The sequence below is a fragment of the Tenrec ecaudatus genome, chromosome 10 (genome assembly GCF_050624435.1).
Source record: "Tenrec ecaudatus isolate mTenEca1 chromosome 10, mTenEca1.hap1, whole genome shotgun sequence".
Lineage (NCBI taxonomy): Eukaryota > Metazoa > Chordata > Mammalia > Afrosoricida > Tenrecidae > Tenrec > Tenrec ecaudatus.
In genome coordinates this window covers 147394131-147413885 of record NC_134539.1, presented here as the reverse complement: position 1 = coordinate 147413885, position 19755 = coordinate 147394131, and the positions used below count along the sequence as shown (strand labels likewise).

Below are 19755 nucleotides of genomic sequence, written 5' to 3'. Positions count from 1 at the left end.
GGCAGCCTGCAGGAATTTAGAAAGGGGATCCCTTCCACTAGAGAGCAGTGTGGTTCTAGAAAGCACTTCAGCAGGAGAAGGGCAGGGTTAAAAAGGTCACCCTGGCTGACTTGATGAAAGCTAGGTTCATTACACCCAATTCACCCGAAAGACCCCAACTTACTGCCATCGAGTCGATCCTGACTCATAGTGACCCTACAGGACAGAGGAGAACTGCCCCTGTGGGTTTCCAAGGCGGGCAGTGCATACTGCCAGGGTTCCTTCATGACACTCAATGGTTGGCTTTATAATTTAGAGCAGTGGTTCTCTGCCTCCCTAATGCGGTGACCCTTTCATACAGTTCCTCACATGGTAGTGACCCCCCCAACCATACATTTAATTTCATTGCGACTTCATCACTGTCAATTTGCTACTGTTATGAACTGGGCAACCGCTGTGAATGGGTTGTTCAACCCCCAAAGGGGTCGTGACCCCCAGGTTGAGAAGCGCTGACTTAGATTGTGCTTGATTATATATATATCTTTGTCTAATTTATAAATACTCAGACTCATTGCTATCTGGCCAATTCTGAGTCATAGTGACCCTGTGGGACAGAGTAGAATGGCCGTTACAGAGTTTCCAAGACCATAGTCATTATGGACGCAGACTGCCTCATCCTTCTTCTGGGAAGTGGCTTGTGGGCTTGAACAGCTGAACTTTTTAGGTTAGCGACTGATCATTAAGCAACCGTACCACTATTCCATGTTTTCCTACTGTGTTGGGGGAGGGGGGAGAGTCATAATACACATATTTAAAAAACAATTTAAAAAACAGTGGTAATTGAAATTGAGGGTTAGACTTTGGGCTGCTAATCACAAGATTGGTGGTTCAAACCCATTAGCCAGGCTGTGGGAGAAAGATGAAACTGTCTTGCTCTTGTAAAGAAGTAGTCTTGGGTCCCTAAAGTGCAGTTCTACTCGGTCCTATGGGATCACTGGGTCAGCATGGACTTGATGGGAGTAGGTTTTGTTTCACTGAACTAGAGGACCCAGTTAGGATCCTGCTGAGCTGTTACTGAGAAAGCTGCCTTTGTAAATGTCCACTCTGATCATAAACTGTGAGTTCCTGGTTTCAGTTTCCTCACCGGTCCGCCACATTACCAGCTGTCTTTCCCTCCCAGGCTTGGTCACCAATGCCTTATCCAAGCTGTAGTTCCAAACCCTCTTCTCTACTTTTCTTGGACATTCTCTATGAAGAATTTTCTAAGATTTTCTACTCTTGGTCTTAAATTTTAGAAAAGACAACCCTCCCCCCTTTTATCCCATAATGCTCTTCCTCTAGACATACTGGCACTCGTTTCCTGCATACCTGGCCTCATCTCCGCCCCTCATGCAGTTAAACAGCATGTACAACCCAGGTACACTTCATGTTCCTGCAGATAGAGCAGTTTCTGGCCATTCTCAGAAACACCCCTCCCCCCCTTGCACATGTGCAAGTAGGAAGTGGAGTAAGCAGTGGTTCCTTGCGGGGATTACAATGGATGAGTGGAATCCGTGTGTGAGCTGCATATCATCAAACTGTGATCTCTACACCGCCACCAGATTGACAGCAAACAGTTTACAAAGGAAATAATATGTGCGTGGATGTGTGTGGAAAATGTAGGGTTTTCTTATTCAGATGGTGGCCGATGGGATTTATTCAAATGAAGCACATGCCATCATGTGTCCTACTGCCAGGCCAGTCTGAAGAAGAATCGACACATTTGAATTATGCTGCCCAGGGACTCTGAACATGTTACCAGGTAAGACCAGTGCCTAGAGAAGGACATCGTGTTTGGCGAAGCAGAGGGACAGGGAAAACAAGGAAGGCCCTGGACAAGAAGGATTCACACAGTGGCCACCACAAGGCATTCAACAGCAGAATGGTTGTGGGGATGGCACAGGGACAGGCAGAGCATCTTGCTCCTGCACATCGAGGCATCGCGAGTCAAAACCAATCCGGCAGCACCAGTAACAGTCACAACATTGGTTGCTAGACTATAGCTCTCAAAGTTATATTCAAGCATCTGCTTCCCTAAATTAAACAAAACTACGCATAGTAAATAGAATCTAAGGATTTATAGAATGACATTTGGAAATTAAGGTAGAATCAAGAGCATATTGGAGGGAGTCATGGAAGGAGCTTTGGGTGGTGATGTTCAAGGCCAACAGTTCAAAACCACTAGCCGCTCAGCGAGGGATCAATGGGGCTTTCTACTCCCATAAAGGATTACCATCTCTGCAACCCATCAGGGCAGTTCTGCCCTGTCTATGGGTCTCTCTGAGTTGGCATCGACTCGATGGGGGTGAGACTTTGAGTTTGGGAATGAAGGGAAGACATTAAGGCTGGGGAAAAAAGCGATTTTAATAGCTAAGCCCTTTGTCAAGGCCAATCAATAGAATTATTTCCTAAAGGGGTTATTTTCAGTCCCCCCCCACCAAGAATTCTATTCAGAATTAATATATAACATACTGGGAAGACAATACTTGCAGTAGGTGAAAATGCACATGTGCTGTTGCGGTTGTGTTGCCAGCTCTGAGTCTTGGCAGCCTTACTTGTAAGAGGACAAGATAGGACTGTACTCTGAGCCATATTCATGATCCCTTGATATGCGTGAGCCAATTGCTGCTTGTGTTGTGTGAGTCCATCCATTGATCTCCCTACTTTACCAAAACATCATGTTCTTTTGTAGTGATTACAATTCCATGTGTTTCCTGCCAGTGGAACTAGTATTTTTGTGGATTTTAATGAGTTCTGATAATGAGTACATAAACTTCCTATTCAGTGCCCTTGAATGACATAAAAAATAGCTAATACTTATTGTCTCTCGCTGATTCATTTTAATATGTAGTAATGTGATCATTGTGAATATATTCCTCCCTATAATTCAGCAATCACTTCAGTCATTGAAAGACTTAAGTCATCTTGTTACTTCTATGAATTTATCTTGAGCTCTACCCGATGATATAGTTTCCACATCATTCACCTACCTGTCCTGCAGTTGGCTGTGTGTTTCCAGTGATAACCTTAATGGTTGTACTTTTTCCAGCTCCATTGTGTCCTAGTAATCCTAAAACCTCACCTGAAAAAAAAAAGCCGGTTAGACTTAGGATTAATTTAATTGAATAGAACACTTTAGAATAAAATCTGTAACAGTGGTCTCATATCATATTTGTCCTTTTGTGATTGCCTAATTTCACTCAGCAGTATGTCCTCTGGGTCCATCCATGCACATGAAGCATTTTGTGATTTCCTCATTGTTGTCATCAGTGTGTAGTATTACACGGCATACACATCACACACACACACACACACACACACACACACACACACACACACACTAATGTTTCTTCATCTATTCTTTTACTGATGGGGATTTAAGTTGTATCCCAGAAAATAAAACAAGTTAAGGACTGTCATACAAAAGAAAACGGATTTGGGCGTTTTCCAAGGGAATGGGAGAAGAGGACAAGGGATGGCAGGTGAAGCAATGGGCTAGACTGTTGTCACATGTTAACTTGGCTGAAATGGTCGATAGTAGTTTCACAAGAGGAAGAAAAGAAATCCGGGAGTCAGTGAGGAGTAAACTATTGTAGGGTTAGCAAGCAGTTTAAAACTATTACATACAATGTTTATGATCTGAAATGTAACCCCTGCCCTGCCTAATTGAAAGTTTTCAAAAAGAACAAAACCTATTCTGAAGGCCCGTATGTGACATTGCTCCGTGCGCTTCTTATGTAGCATCTCCTTTAATTATTGCAACCAGCAGGAGAAGTGGTTATCACAATCTCCTCTCGCTTGTTGGGGGACAGAAGCCAAGGTGGGGGTCCCTGCTACGGTTTTATGGAAATAAAGTGGCAGAAACAGTCTTGGAAGCCCAAGATGTCAGACTCTTTCCCCTGTCTGTGTCTCCACCCACACTGACAGTCACTCAATGTCTGGTCATTTCACATCTTGATCAGGACTTCCTAATGTGCTATCCATCTCCAGTCCATTGTCTTGGGAAAAGTAATGAGCCTTGGGAAATCCGTGATGTTTATGATATTAAAAAAAAAAAACATGGTTTCAATGGCTCTCGTTTGTAGTGAGCTTGTGATTTCTTGGTAGATGAGAGTTTACATGGGGCAGGGTATTGATAAAGTTCTTTTAGAGATGTGTCTAAGGAACTGTCACAGTTGCCCTGTAGCTTGGTCGGTGTGCGACATAAGAGGTGCTTTACGGAATCATCCTCATCCATATCCAGACAGCTTTGAGGAGGAAGGCCCCGAGCCCACAACAGAAGAGACACGGTGCCTGACCTTTTCTAACACAGAAAGAGACATTTCTGGTGGCGATTTTCTTCTTCTTCTTGGAAAAGCAGCGCTTCCTCTTCCCTGCATACTCCTTGCGTAGGCAGCTGGCAATGATGGCCGGCTTCTGTAAATGAGAGATGAATCACGTCAGACCTTACCTCTCCCCAGTCTTCTCTTTAGAAAAGCTCCACCTCCCTAATGGTTGACCCTTTGTGGCCCAAAGTGCTCATCAAAGGAGATCATCTGTGAGGTGACAAGCTGGCCATTTTCCTGTCCTAACACTTGCTTTTTGGAGACACAAGGCCATCATTTACATCCCCTAACCAGGACAGTTGCTCAGACGCATATCACTGTATTCAACCCTCCAGTCTCCTTAGAGCAGAAGAGCCTCAGAGAAGTATTGAATCATCTTCAGACAAGGCAACACATGCTGTGGACTGGATTGGACTCTGGAGTTTGGACCATGCGCTTGGCTCATTTTCTACAACTCACAGGTTCTTTCTTTGCTTTTGTAATTTTAATAGCATATTCTATGTGGGTTTTTTTTTCATTTGCTAAGACATATCAATGGAATTAACTTGATGTCAATTCTCCTCATTTAGAAACAAAGATGGTGGCTATGTATTAAAATTAAACAAGGGATCGTTTTTATAGATTAGACACAAACCTGAAATCACTTGAGAAGGATTCTGTGAGGCAGCCTACTGAAATGGACAGTGTTATGTCTCAGTGGGTGAAATAACGGTGTCGGTATGTTTTACCTCATCAAAGTTCGAGGAGTTTAAGGCATTTGCTGTTCTCACTCTTTCCAACTGAACATCTTCATCCTCCCCTTCTGGGACTTCTGGATTTTGACATACGTCATTGCTTCTTGGAGAAATTCTAGAGTCAAAACCACCCATTAATCATTGGTTCCATCCTTATAGCCAGAATACGGAATACTTTCAATCAAAAAAACAGAATCCAATTGGATTTCTCCCAACCTAAAGACAGGATCCCTTCTCATTGTTTTCTTTCCAAACTTCCATTCCAGACATCGCAGAGTAAAAAGGAAGATGATAAAATGAAGGAGAGGCTAAGGATAAAGAGAGAGAAAGTTTCTTACAAACGCAGAAAGATCATTGTCCCAACATTATAGGTGACTTAGGAATGTTTGGTCTTCGACAAGGATAATGCATGACAACATTGCTATGGAACGTCCAAGAATCTTTTGTTGGAATACATGAAACTATCAAATTCATTTGCAAAACAGTTTACAAAACACTGAAAACAAAAAGAATTCCACGATGGTATTATGTTACATTCTTTTTCTCTGATGGTTGTACAGTGTTAGTAAAAAAAAAAATAGAACCATGCTATCTGATCACTAGATCTTTAAGACCACCACTTATCTGCCAGTTTAACACATGGTGGTGACTTGTGCGTTTCTGTAATTCTGGAAGCGATGTCACCAGAATTTCAAATTCTACCAGGGTGACCCCAAGTGAACAGGTCTCAGCAGACTTTCCGAGACCAGCCTATGAAGAAGGAATAGGCTGTCCATTTCACGGGAATTAGCTACTGAAAACCCTACAGAGAACAGTGAAGCAGTGTTACTTACTGCAAACCTCACTCGTAGAAGCAGGACATTTCAGAGACTGTGACAGAAGATGCGTCACTCAGAGGGGGGGAAGACTCAACATATGATGGAGGTAGAACTTCCCCCTCAAACTAGAACTGACCAGCAGGTCATAGAGGGCGTCCAGCCTGCCGGGGTAAAACCTTCGGGGTCTTCGTGTCTTGCTTGAGCAAGACTTAAGATGAAGAGAAACAGCTGCACACATCAATTTATAATTGGAAAATGGAATGTATGAAATGTGAATCTAGGAATGCGATGTCATTAAAAATGAAATGGAACTCATGAAGATCAATAGTCTAGGCATGTGTGAGCTCAAATGGACTGATATCCTCCATATTGAGTGGGAAAACCATATGGTCGATTCACCTGAAAAGACACAACCAATAGGAATGGCATTGCAGTCACCCTCAGGAAGGACAGCTCAAGATCAATCTTGAAGTACAATGCTGTCCGTGATAGGATCATATGTATCCGCATGCAAGAAAATCCAATCAATATAAAAATTCTTCAGATGTATGCACCAAACACTAAATCCAGTGATGAGGAAATTGCGTATTTTACCAACTTCTTCTGTCTGAAATTGATCAAACATGCAATAAAGATGCATTCGTAATTATTGGCAATTGGAATGCAAAAGTTGGAAGGAAGAATAAAGAAACAGTTGTTGGAAAATATGGTCTTGGTGATAGAAACAAAGGTGGTGATTTCATAATAGAATTTTGCAAGACCAACCTCTTCATCTCAAATACCTTTTACAATGACACAATACACATGGACTTCAGATGGAATACAGAAAAACCAAATTGACCAAATCTGTGGAAAGAGACAACGGAGAAGCTTAATATCGTTAGCTGAAACCAGGCCAAGGCTGACTGGGTAACAGATCATCAAATGCTTACATGGAAATGCAGGTTGAAGTTAAAGAAAATGAAAACAAGTCCACAGATCCCAAATATGACCTCGAGTGCTCCCCATCTGAGTTTTGAGAACATCTCAAGAACAATTTGATGCATTAAACACTAATGACAGAAGACCCGATGAACTGTGGTATGATCTCAATAGCATAATGAATGAAGAAAACAAAAGGTAATTAAAAAGCCAAGGAAGAAAGAAACTATCAACATGGATGCCCGAGAAGGCTCTGAAACTTGTTCTTTAATCGTAGAGTAGCTGAAGCACGTGGAAGAAACAATGAAGTCTAAGAACTGAACAGAAAATTTCAAACGGCAGGTGGAGAAGACAAAATATCATAAGGAAATGTACAAAGTTTAGCATCAGAAAACTGAGAAGGGTACAGGCAGCGTATCTTAAACTGAAAGAACTAAAGAAAATGTTCAAGTGAGTACACACACTTGAAAGATTCTAGGGGAAAAATACTGAATGATGCAAGATCGGAGGAAGGCTTATCGACAAGCGAAGACATGCAGATGACACAGCCTTGTTCCCTGAAAGCGAGGCAGACGTAAGCCCTTGATGATGAAGAGGAAGGATGGCAGCCTCCAGTATGGATTACAACTTAATGTAAAGAAATTTTAAATCCTCACAATTGGAACAATAGGCAATATCATGATAAACAGAGAAAATATTCAAATTGTTAAAGGCTTTCATCTTGCTGGGACCCACAATCAATGCTCTTGGAAGCAGCAGTCAAGAGGTCAGATGACACACTACACTCGAGAAATCTGCTGCCCAAGACCTCTTCAGAGTATTGAAAAGCAAAGATGCTACTGTTAGGAGTAAGGAGTGCCTGCCCCCCACCGATGGCGTTTTCAGCCGTTTCATCAGCACGTGAAAGTTGAGCACTGAACGGGAGGATGAAGAAGAAGAGTGGGTGCAGTTGAACTGTGGTTCTGATGCGGAATATTGAAAGTCTGATTAACAGCCAAAAGAACAAACGGGTCTGTCTCGGAAGAAGTACAGCAAGAATGCTCCTTCGAGACAAGGATAGTGATACTTCGTCTCATGTGCTTTGGGCATGTCAACAGGAGAGACCAGTCCTTGGAGAAGGACAATGTGCTTGGTAAAGTGGAAGGGCTGTGACCTAGAGGAAGGCTGCAACAATAGGTTCAAACATGAGACTCATGGTGACGATGGTGCAGCACCAGGCAGTGTTGCGTTTTGTTGCACACAGGGACTTCATGAGTCAACTGCCTGTAAGGCACCCAACAACAACACAACAACAACAGGTCTTTATTAAAATATCTTCCCCAGATTTGACAGCCATGCCAGCTCTGTGAACTACAGTGATCTACACCCCCCACCTTAAAGAAGGTTTCGCAGTGGGCCCAAGAGTTAACATTATTGAGTGTAATAAAAAAGCAAAGTAACATTGAAACGAGAACGTGTGCTTACTATTAGAAATAACAGGAATTCCTCTATGCCAGTTGATTCTCCATTAAACAGAGCAGATACAAAAAGCTGGAAAAAGAAAGGCAATGGTTAAAGGTCAAGTTTACAGTCTCATGACTTTTATCCACATGAATGGGATATGGTCCAACGAGGAGCCCTTTTGTCATCCCCCCTTCCTATCTGGAAACTGCCAACTCCCAAACCGGGAGGGAAGGGCTGTCGCCTCTCTCCCTACCTCTCTGTGTGACTTTGCTCTTATTGGAAGCCATAGGATCTAGTGACTTTTCCTCTTGGTGAGAGAATTTCAGAGGATCTTGCTGGCAAGACCCCAAACAGTGAGGGAGGCAGGTCTTCTCCTCTGGGCACACCAACCTACTAATACTAACTGGATACATTATTCTGTGCCCATTGCTCTGACTCATGGTGTCATTTGTCTATGCTCCTTCCCCATAGATCACTTTTCACTTAGAAGCAGATGCTCGTGGCCTGGGGAACTCTTTTCTGTAGAGAGAAAGGCCTCACAGCTGTTACCAGATTCTCAAAGGTTTCCACTACCCAGAAAACCTCTGAATCTTTCAGGAGAACATTATAGAACTAGATGCCTATTGTACCTTCCATCCTTTTGTAGGAGAAGCCCCAGTGGTGAGATGGGTTCTGTGTTGGTTTGCTGCCCACAATGTCAACAGATCGAACCCTCCAGTCACTCCATGGGAGAAAGTTGAGGCTTTCTGCTCCCATAAAGATTTGGTCCTCCTAAAACCCAAAGGGGCAGTTCTACTCTGTCCCAGAGGGTCATCAAGAGTCAGAAATGACTCAGGAAGCAGTGAGTTTGGAGAGTTTGCTCTTTAGAAGGAACATGAACATAGATTAGAAAACAAAAGGTCAGTGTCTTTGTTTCTCTGGGCTGCTGTTCCGGTACTCTGCAATCCCCAATCTGTAGACATTTCGTTTTCTGTCGTCTAAAGCTGAGCTACTCCCTGCAGTGTCCAAGTCCCAGAACCAGTTAAATGCTGTCCTGTCTCCCACCACCGCTAACTCTTTCCTCCACCCACATTAACAAGGGTCAGACTCTGATCACAGGTCACCTGGAGCACATCGGCGCGAAAACCAGTCTGGGGACACCATTCAAATGGTGTGCACCTTCAGCATACTGTCCAGTCTAAATGCTAGGCACAGCTTTCATAGATTTCAGGACACAAGGACAGAAGGTGGCATGACTTACATGAACAGATAAGAACAGGCAGCCAATCAATGTGGCAGGCGGGACCAAAAAGGTGATGCAAAGCAGTGCGGTCTTCCCCTCGTTTCCCAGCATGAAGACCATCACAGAGAACATGATGATCTAAAAGGAAACACAAGGATGCATGTTGATCATTCTGAGTTGCGGTCTATGTCCCAGTTAAAGTGGCTTATCTGGGAGGTGTTTCTCATTTCAACTCCAGCATCAGAAGGCAAGCTGAAATAAATATCTTCGGGAACATTTTCTCTTAGTGATTTCCCCAAATACATTTTTTTTTGTCAAGAGCATCCTGAATGAATATGATATCCTTTGATAGACCTATGAGGCATATGGAATATTTTAAAGATAGATGTGGAATAGAAAATGATGTAATATTGTCCTTGGAGTTAAAATTCAAATCAGTATACTGTCATAATAGAAGTCATCATAAAGAAAAATAAAGTTGACCTGAAACAGTCAAGCAAGAAGAAAAGTAAAGCAAAAATTAAAAAAAAAAACAAGGACAGTAGAGAATACCAGAAAGATGTTTACCTATGTTTGATCGACTCTGCAAAACCATTTTGACTGTGTGGATCCTAATAAATTAATGGAGAGCATCAAAGAAGAACGAGACTCCCAGAACACTTCATTGTGCTCACATGGAACCTATATGCAGGCGCGAGGCAGTCATTCAAACAGATCAAGGGAGTACTGTTTAGCTTAAAATCAAGAGAGGTGTGCACCAAGGTTGTGGATGTCACCATACCTATTCAATCTGGATGCCGAGCAAATAGCTGAGAAGTTGGTCTGTACGGAGAACCTAGCATCAAGATCAGAGGAAGACTCATTAACAGCTGAAACGATGGAGATGACACAACCTTGCTTGCTGCAAGCAGAGGGGACTTGAAGAACTTACTAATGATGACCAACGCCTTCACCATGGAAGCAGCTTCAGGAAACCCAGCACCACCACGTTGGGGAAAATACTTCAAAAGACACAGGTAAAGTAGGAAAAAGCAACGATTTCTCTGTTAAATCTAACGTAGGCCCAGCCCAGGCCATGGTATTTCCCATCAACCAATATGCTGGGCGATGGGATAGGAAGATCAGAAAGAAACAATGGCTTTGAATGATGGTGTTGGCAAAAAGATGAACACATGATATGAAACCTACTAATACAAATAGACCCTGGGCTCCCAGAAGAATGAATCAGCCAGAATGCTCTTTCATTATCCTTAGAAGTGAGGAGGCGGAGATGCTGTCACGTGAACTTTGGACCTGCTGCCAGAAGGGGGACGTTTCTGGGTAAGGGCATCCTGCTTGGTAGCAGGTCAGAGACCAAGAGGAAGACCCGCTAAGAAATGAAGTGCTACAATAGGTTCAAGCAAAGGAATGGCGGTGAGGGTGGTACAGGACTCAACAGTAGTGAATTGTGTTGTTCCTGTGTTTGCTATGAGTTGGGACCAAATTGAGGGCAACAGGTGGCATAGTGGTTATGAGTTGGGCTGCTAATATCAGGCCCGTGGTTCCAACTCACCAGCAGGAGAAGATGAGACTTTCTGTTCTGATAAAGAGGTATAGTCTGAGAAACCCACAGGGACAATTCCACCTTGTCCACTATGGTGGCTGAGAGTCAGAATAGACTCGGGTGCTAGAACAACAACAGAATGGAATGCATAATGCCAATTCAAAATACCCTCAATAGTGTCTGGGATCTAAAAGGCTTGAAGTTAAACAAGCACCCATCTAGCAGAGAAGCAACAAGGCCCCACAGAAGAAACACACCACCCTGTGCAATCATGAGGTGTTGACGGGATCAGATGACAGACATCAGAAGACCCAGAACAGACAAACAAACAAACAAAAACTTATTGTTGAGAACGAGGGGGGTTGGAGCAGAGACCCAAAACCCATCTGTAGACAATGGAACATCCCCTCACAGAAGGGTGGCAAGGAAGGAATGAATCAACCATTGTGAAGTATAGCACCAAAGAAACACACAACATTCCTCTGGTTCCTTGCGGCTTCCTCACCCCTCGCTATCATGACCCCAGTCCTGCCTTTCTCTGTGGGTTAGGCCAGAGTATGTACACAGGTACAGCTCAGAGCTCACGACACATGAAATCCAGGTCAGATAAACCCTTCTGGAACAGAAACAGGAGTAGCGATATCAGGATGGTAGGGGGGACGTGGGGAGAGGAAGGAGGAAGAAATCGAGGGGAAAAGGACATAGTGGTTGGTGTAAGATATAAGAATTTATAATTTATCAAGATGTCATGAATGTGGGAGGGGGAAGTGAGGTTAAAAAGAAGAGCTGATACCAAGGACTAAATAGAAAGTAAATGTTTAGAAAATGGTGATGGCAACATATGTACAAATATGCTGGATATAATTGATGTATGGATTCTTATAAGAGCCCCTAATAAAATGATCTTAAAAATACCCTCAATTATAATTATTTAAAATTATACCTAGGGAAATTAAAGAAAAATTTCAGATTGCATATTAAATATGCAAAAGTAAGTAAAAAATATTGCTACAAAATCACAGAAACCTTTATTAAATGAAAATATCAAAATGTGAGGCTATTGTTTCTCAACACAGCCTCCATCTACATCTGGGCCCCTCTGAAGGTGGTGTTTCCCCCTCTCTAATGATTGCGCTGCACTTTCATTTATACCGTGCGAGAGCAGCAGCTTCGGATTCATGGAAGAACCCTGATTCTATCCCTTTTAAGCGTTCTTGGCGGTTTGGGAACAAAACTAAGTCCGAAGGAGCAAAATGAGGACTGCAGGGTGGATGGCATAAGGGTTTTCCAGGCAAGCTCTCCTAGGCAGCTCTTGCTACCCGCAAACATTGAGCAGGGGCATGGTGGTTATGGGGCGGGTGGGGTGGGGCAGAAAAAGAGAGAAAGGAAGAAAACTTTACGACACGTTCCCGATCCTTTTCTCACCAATGCAGTCTTTAATTTTCTCTAAACATCTTCCTAATGGAGAGCCCTGGGACTTAGTGCTTACTCCTCAAGCTTCCAGCCTTAGGCTGCTAACCTCAAGGTCAGCAGGTCGAAACCACCAGCCACTGTGTGGGAGAAAGACAAAACTCTCTACTTCCTTAAAGAGTTACAGTTAGGGGAGGGAGGGAAAAAAGAGGAGCTGATATCAAGGGTTCACGTAGAAAGAAAATGTCTTGAAAATGATGATGGCAACCAATGTACAAATGTGCTTGATACAATCGATGTGTGGGTAGTTATAGGAGCTGTCAGAGACCCCAATAAAATGATGTATTAAAAAAAAAGAGTTACAGTCTTGGAAATCGACAGGGGCAGTTTTCACTTGGCTGGCATGGTTGTCATCGATCAGATTCGACTCCCTGGCAGTGAGTTTGGTTTGGAGTCAGCAGAATAAGCTCTCATGATTGAGAGCATCTACCCCGAGTAACCCTTTGGGATCCCAAGGAACCATGACCATAACCTTCGGCGCTGCCCGCGCTACCCTCGATGTAATTGGCGCTGCTGATCTCCCCAGAAGCCACTCTTTGAATTGTACATGAAATTGGAAAGCAGCTTCTCAGGACTAAGGCACGAGTATTACTGAGAGAATCCATCGCCGTTATGCACTGCTCCTAGAATCACATCTTCAAGTTTTTGTTTTTTAAAGAATAAACCTGTGCGTGTACAAACCGAAACCCTCGTCACAGATTCCGAGTTACCCTCGTATACAGTGAAGAGTCCCAAGAAACATACTTACAATGTGGAAGCAAAAAGACCAGATCCCACTATTTTTCCTCCCATTTCGAGACATGAATGAAATGATGTAGGTCAGAAAGATCAGCGAGGCGGCGTAACCAATCGCACACGGCATCTGTAACCAACGGGAACATTACTTTTAGCTGATGACAGATGCAATGTAGGAAAACAGTCAGAGATCAAGAGCAGGGTCGCCGCCCGGGGTCTTGGCGTTCTGGTTTATGACAATTGAGATAGCGGGGCAAGAAGTTTGCCCTGTCAAGTTCTCCAGTGAAACCCCGCAGTACTATTTGTTCTTGCACGGTGACCACTTACTTGCACTATGCGATGGATAATCTTAAAGACAGACTCTTGGGAGCTTAGCATGTAGTCCATCAAATACATGAAAAGGAACATCAAGCAGTACAATGGAAAGTCCACCATCGCCTGCCCAAACCAGTAGGCAGAAGGGAAGAGTCCCGATATCCGCAGCTGTGCCCGGGCTTTGTTCTGTTTAGAAAACAGGAAGGGCGCAAAAAGGTATTTCAGTGTTCAGAATCGTTTAGGAAAACGTAGGTTATATAAGAACATATTCACACATTAAAAAAAAAAGACTTTATTCCCGTCGATCTGCATGGCCTCTGTAGATGTCATCTGGATTAAGGGCTTAAATGATCGGTTTGATGCTTTCAGGAACGGCATCGATGCTCTTCACACGTCATGTAAAGATCTGAGGAAGCGCATCTCGGGGCAATGGACACATGAACAATGGAGGCAAACCAATCAGTGACTCCACCATGGGATGGAAGAGGAGTCTAGCAACTACCAGTAACTTTCCATCACACACAATGATGAAGCATTGGCTCCCTATTGAAGGCGGTCTAGCAACTAAGATGTGAGCCTTTTAGGGTGTCCACTAAATGAGAGCCTGGTTGGTGTCGTGGACAGGCAGCTCGGGGTCAAAAATTCAACCCCACCAGCCATTCTGAGGGATCTAGCCTGTAAAGATTCCATCCTTAAAAACCCCGTGGACTGACTATGAGTTAGAAATGACTGGAAGAGAAAGAACAGACTAACATCCGATGCATAGAACTCATCCCAATTCTGCTGAACATCTCTCAGCCCTGTGGACATGTGGGAATGGTGCATCTGACAGCTTCCGAATTGTTCTTGGGCTTGCTTCACTCTACATAGACATACACACTCGTACTAGTTCCTTTGACTTTCGTAGTTTAGAGTTTAGTTTTGAATTCGCTATTCAATATTTCAACACGGTTGAGTATCATGTTGCAAACCAGTGATTACGTTGGATTCAGCTCTAACCATAGACAACAACGGGAGTTTCACTTCTTCATTCTTACCTTATAATCATCAATGCTGCTCATGGCAATATAAGGAGAACAACTGGCTGCCAAAATCAGCCAGAATATGCTATGGCTTATCAATGGAAAGAGATTATTCCGCTCCTCCTGAAATTGCAAGAAATAAATCCAAAATTAATTTTCTGGAGCACGTCTTTTAAAAAACACTAAGCTGATGATAATGGTGTCTGCTTGAGATCTCCTTTGCGATCCCCAGGCTCCTCCTCCACTATTCCTCCAGCTCTGAACCTTGACCTGGCTAAATAATCATCTACATGTAACAAGTTCAATTTCCTAATCTTGAATTGTCTCAAATGAGTGCTTGACTAACAAACCACACAGGGGGTTTTATGGGAGCATGAGTCATCTTATAAAGAAACAATGAGACCCGATAAATACTGATTGAAGATTCAAAAGCAGAGGTGAAGCATTAGAAGAGGGATTGAAAACTCCAAGAAAAACCTCTGCCATTTTTTCCATGTGGTGCTGTCCTGTTTTTAATAAGTTTTAAAGGTAGAGGACGCACAAGCTATTTTGACAGCCAGTATTACAATCACGATTCATATTGCTGTTATTTAATTAAGTACATTTCTGAAAATTGCCAGAGCTTGAGACAGGCGATCTTCATCACGAACATCTGAAAGGCGCTTGTTAACCATAGGATAATGAGTTGAAAGATTATTGTCAGAATCCTTCCAGAAAACTCTGCAAGCTTGTTGTTGTTGTTGTTAGGTGCCATTGAATCAGTTCTGACACACGGCAACCCTACGCGCAACAGAAGGAAACATCGCCCCCTCCTGTGCCAGCCTCACAATCCCTCCTATGGCTGAGACCATTGTGGCAGCCACGGTGTCAACCCGTCTTGAGGGCCTCCTTTTCCGCTGCCCTTCCACTTTAACCAGGCGCGATGTCCTCCTCCAGGGCCCGGTGTCCCCTGACAACACGTCCAAAGTATGTAAGAGGCAGCCTTGCCGTGCTTGCCTCCAAGGAGGACAGATGCTCCAGCAGCACAATTCACCTACACGGAAGGTGAAGAGACTTGGGAATACATTCATAGGACCAAGGTGTAGGTGTTACTTACCTGCAATTGTCAGTCATAGACTATTGTTGTGTTCACTTATAGGCAATGACACATAGTGAATGCATTTTAGTTTTATCCTTCTTAGGTACAGATACGATTTTGTTATTTTGTTTCAAACCTGTATATGGCTAAAGAGTTGTGTAAAAGTGTCAAGTTGACAAGGGGTGGTCTGTGGCAGTTACATAATCGACTGTCAACCTGAGGAAAGGGTGGAGTCGAGCCTGTCAATCAGGTTGCAGCTTGATGACCTCATTTGGAGGTACGAGGGAGATAAATAGCTCACTGAAGGACAGATACATGCTCTCCATGTGAGACATTCCTGATGACAAGCCACATGGAGCTGTGCTCATGGAACCAGAACCCTGGGGCTGGAGGACCCACACCAGTGCTGAGAGGCTTCCACCACCACTGGATCCACAAGACTTTCCACCCACTGCCCTGTGATCATCCTGTATTTGGCGTCATTGCATGCACTGCATGAGTCTTAAGAGGAATTTATGGATTGGTATTGGACATATGCACTAATATCGGACTATGGACTCAATCTGAACTGAGTTGGATGTTTTCCTAATATACAGTTACTCTTTCATATAAATTTCTGTACTACATATGAGTGTCTGAATTTGTTTCTCTAATCAACCTTGGCTAACAGAGGGCAACTCAAGATAAAGCTGATACATTAAAAAAGTCATGATGGCATATATTATACACAACTACTTGGGAATAAGCAGACCTTGGAAATTTCTAGTATCGTAACATCCTAGAGTTGGGTGGAACACTGGTCATTTAACAAGTCCTTGTGGCATAGTGGGTTATGCATTGGACTGCTAACCTCAAAGTCAGAAGTTTGAAACCACCTACTTCTCTCTGGGAGAAAGAAGAGGTTTTCTATTCCTATAAAGAGTTACAATCTCAGGACTACACGGGGCAGTTCTGCCCTGTCATATAGGGTCAATATGAGTTGGAATCAACTGAATGGCAGGGAGTTTCATTTTGATATTTTTGGGAATTTATTTAACATATAAGCAAATTTGTTTATATCCTAGAGACATCGTATTATATAGTATTAAAAAAACCTAAAACAACCCATGGTCCTTTTGTTCAAAGAACTCTACAGCAGAGAGGAAAACTTTCACAAAATAATCTAAATTAAATAATCACAAGCTGCAAGGACAAAGTTCAAACTTTAGAGTGTCAGTCACTGGGGATTTTCTTTGGAAATAATATTTCCTTGTTCAACAGGTGGAAAAGCTGCTTTGGGAGTTCTGGACTCAAGGATTCTCCCTTTTATAATTTCAGTGAAGGTTTAGAGAGCAGAGCCCCACTTTATAGTCCATAACTGGTACGTGTTTCGTTTCCTCTCATTCCCTGAAATCCCCTCAATCGATACTTATCCCACTTCCTCCCTATGTTTCCATTCCTGGTTCTTCCTTAACCAGAGAACTTTGTCTTTGGATAAATGCTGTCCTTTTGATCTTGAACTGTTGGTGGTTCTAAGTGTGCAAACATCACCAGTGCTGTTGTTCCCCTCAGACAGGTGTGTATATTGTTGGGGTGAGAAGGCCTGGTGGTGTAGAGCAGGGGCGTCAAACTCAATTAAAATGCGGGCCATCTGGTGCCACAGGCAAGATTCACACGGCCCGCATCACATTTACAAACTTTGTTAAATTTATATTTTGAAGTGAGGATTCAAGAATATAGATAGGATAATTAAAACACTATATAATTGCCTTTAGTTAAACATTTATTTTATGTCGAGTATTTATAAACTAAAAATTTTCATTTTTACCCAAAATTTGCCAGCGCTTTCCTCCTCCTAGTTTCCACTTACCTCTTAGGTTGTGACCAGAAAATATAGCAAAGTTACTAATAAAAAACACAAAATGTTGGATGGCTGACAAACGTGATGCACAATTGTAATGACCTCCCTCTAAAAATGTTGACTAGCACTGCCGCTAGGTATGATTCATAATAGCCCAAGCCAGAGTGTTCTTTTTAACCTTTCGCTGTTCGTGACACCGAGAGTGACAGACATACTGCTTCCAGATGTCGCCGGAACTGAGTCAGCACATTTATACAGGTCCCCAGGTCCCCAGGAAAGGCACTGAGCCACGTATAGACTCGTCTTCAGTAGTTAAAGGTTAACGAGGGCATTGTGTGTACGGTATTGCCTCGATCTCCCCTAAGCGCTATTTTCTTCATAACAATATTTTCTATTTTCATTTTATTTCAGAGCATTGCGGGCCACAAAAAATTACCTCGGGGGCGGCATGTGGCCCGCGAGCCGCCAGTGTGATACCCCTAGTGCAGAGGGTTACTCATGGGAATGCTAACTGCAAGGTCAGCAGTTCAAAACCACCAGCTGCTCTGAGGTAGAAAGCTGAGGCTCTCTGCTCCTGTAAGATTTATAGCCTCAGAAACCTTCTCTAGCGTCTCTGTGAATTGGAATGGGTTTGATGCCATTGAGTCGTGAGCATGGGTTGGGCAAACACTAAGTCCTAAGGGTGAGTTCAGATCCAGATCTAAAGAGAGGCTAAGGGCCATGGTCAGTGGTTCCCCTGGTCTCCATCCCACCGGTAATTCTGTTCATTGTTATGATTTTGAGTTTGGCTCCACATGTTTTTCAGTTCTATTCAAGATCTAATGTGATCCCGTTCAGAGCAGGTAGCAGCAATAACCAAGCACACCTACTTCGTCTGGTCTCGGGGTTAGAGACTGATAATTGCTCAGTCTATTAATCCACTGAGCATACTCTTTCCACGTGTGTTCAACTTTCATCGCGTTTCTCTCTTCCATACCAAAGCAGAGTGTAGAACAGTGTCTTTGCAAACTATGTCATTTCAACTGACCTTGGTGAACTCGGAGACTAGATTCTGAGTCCCCTGAGATCCAGCAATTCAGTTCCTCAAAGGGAATACTTGGTTGTTGTTTTTTTTAAATCATAACCTGGATTAATTCTGATATAACCAGTCTCTAAATCTAGCTTTAACTTTATCCTAAAATATTTCTGTTGTAGTATTTCTATAAGGAATAATAAATCGATCTATCCATCTACTAACCCTCTTCCTTTCTCCTTCCCTCCTTTTCTTTCTACCTACCTTCCTTCTTCTCCCTTCATTCCTTCCCTCCTTCCCTCTATTCCTCCATCCCTCCATCTCTTCCTCCTTCCTTCCTTCCTTCCTTCTATCTTTCCTTCCTTCCTGCTCTAACCCCTTACAACAGACTCACAGTGTACTAACTCTTTGCTAGTCATGGTGCTCTTTAATTCCGCATTTGTTGTCTTTCATGCCTTTCAAAATATGTTTTGTTATTTCTATGTATCAGAATATTGAAAACTCTGAAAAAATTGATCTCCTAAAGTTAGCATGAATCTCAAAGTAAACTTTTATGTAAGTTCCCATAAGAAAGGACAACTGGGAAATTCCCTATGGGGTAAAATCTGTAAGATTACATCCTTACCACAAAAAATGTGCTTCTGTCTGTCTGGATATGTGCTGACGGCTGGAACATTCCAAGTAGGGCATTGCTGACAATATCCATCAGGACTGGGAAGCAATTCAACCTCTTGGCATTACATGCTAATGAAAAGTTGTACTTCTAAGCGATAACAACAAAAAAGACACACATTTTCAAGATAACTTTTCCTAAGTCAATAAAAATCCAACAGTTTAATTTAAAATTATGATTTTTAATATAGTAGCAAATAAGTAAAATGAATCAGGTCTGTCTGATTTTTAGGACACAAGCTATGTGCCCTAAGGCTTCACAAAGACAGGTGGTGATTGTTTATCCTTTAAGAAAAAAACAGAAGCTTCAAAATATGTATATGATAGCAACCTTGAGTGAGCAATAATGTTTCCAGATTAGATATGCACTCGAGAGTGGGTATTGCACAGTGGGCATTTTGCTAACACACTGTATTAGTAGCTAATGATTAATTTATCATTTTAATTATTTACTATTTTAACTATAGTTCATTAAGTAATAAATAAAAACCCTTCTTTCCTTTTTTATGTCTTTACTTGGAAACCCAAGTATACTGGTAGTATATTTTAAAAGCCTTCCTCTTGTTTGTAAAAATTCGCCTAGTAGT

The 19755-nt window shown here is 42.6% G+C and overlaps 1 protein-coding gene across 2 annotated transcripts in view; it reads right to left on the bottom strand.

Annotated features, from left to right (window-relative positions):
- Window positions 1–19755, bottom strand: part of LOC142460003 (ABC-type organic anion transporter ABCA8-like) — a 76851-nt gene that overhangs the window by 8452 nt on the left and 48644 nt on the right. For both annotated transcript variants that reach the window (XM_075562149.1, XM_075562148.1), the window contains 10 exons: window positions 19122–19259; window positions 14582–14689; window positions 13557–13730; window positions 13243–13356; window positions 9500–9619; window positions 8281–8346; window positions 5294–5385; window positions 5072–5192; window positions 4317–4434; window positions 3009–3100 (listed from right to left, as the gene is read on the bottom strand). In XM_075562149.1, the coding sequence (XP_075418264.1) occupies window positions 3009–3100; window positions 4317–4434; window positions 5072–5192; window positions 5294–5385; window positions 8281–8346; window positions 9500–9619; window positions 13243–13356; window positions 13557–13730; window positions 14582–14689; window positions 19122–19259 (1143 nt within the window). The remainder of the gene's footprint in view (window positions 1–3008; window positions 3101–4316; window positions 4435–5071; window positions 5193–5293; window positions 5386–8280; window positions 8347–9499; window positions 9620–13242; window positions 13357–13556; window positions 13731–14581; window positions 14690–19121; window positions 19260–19755) is intronic.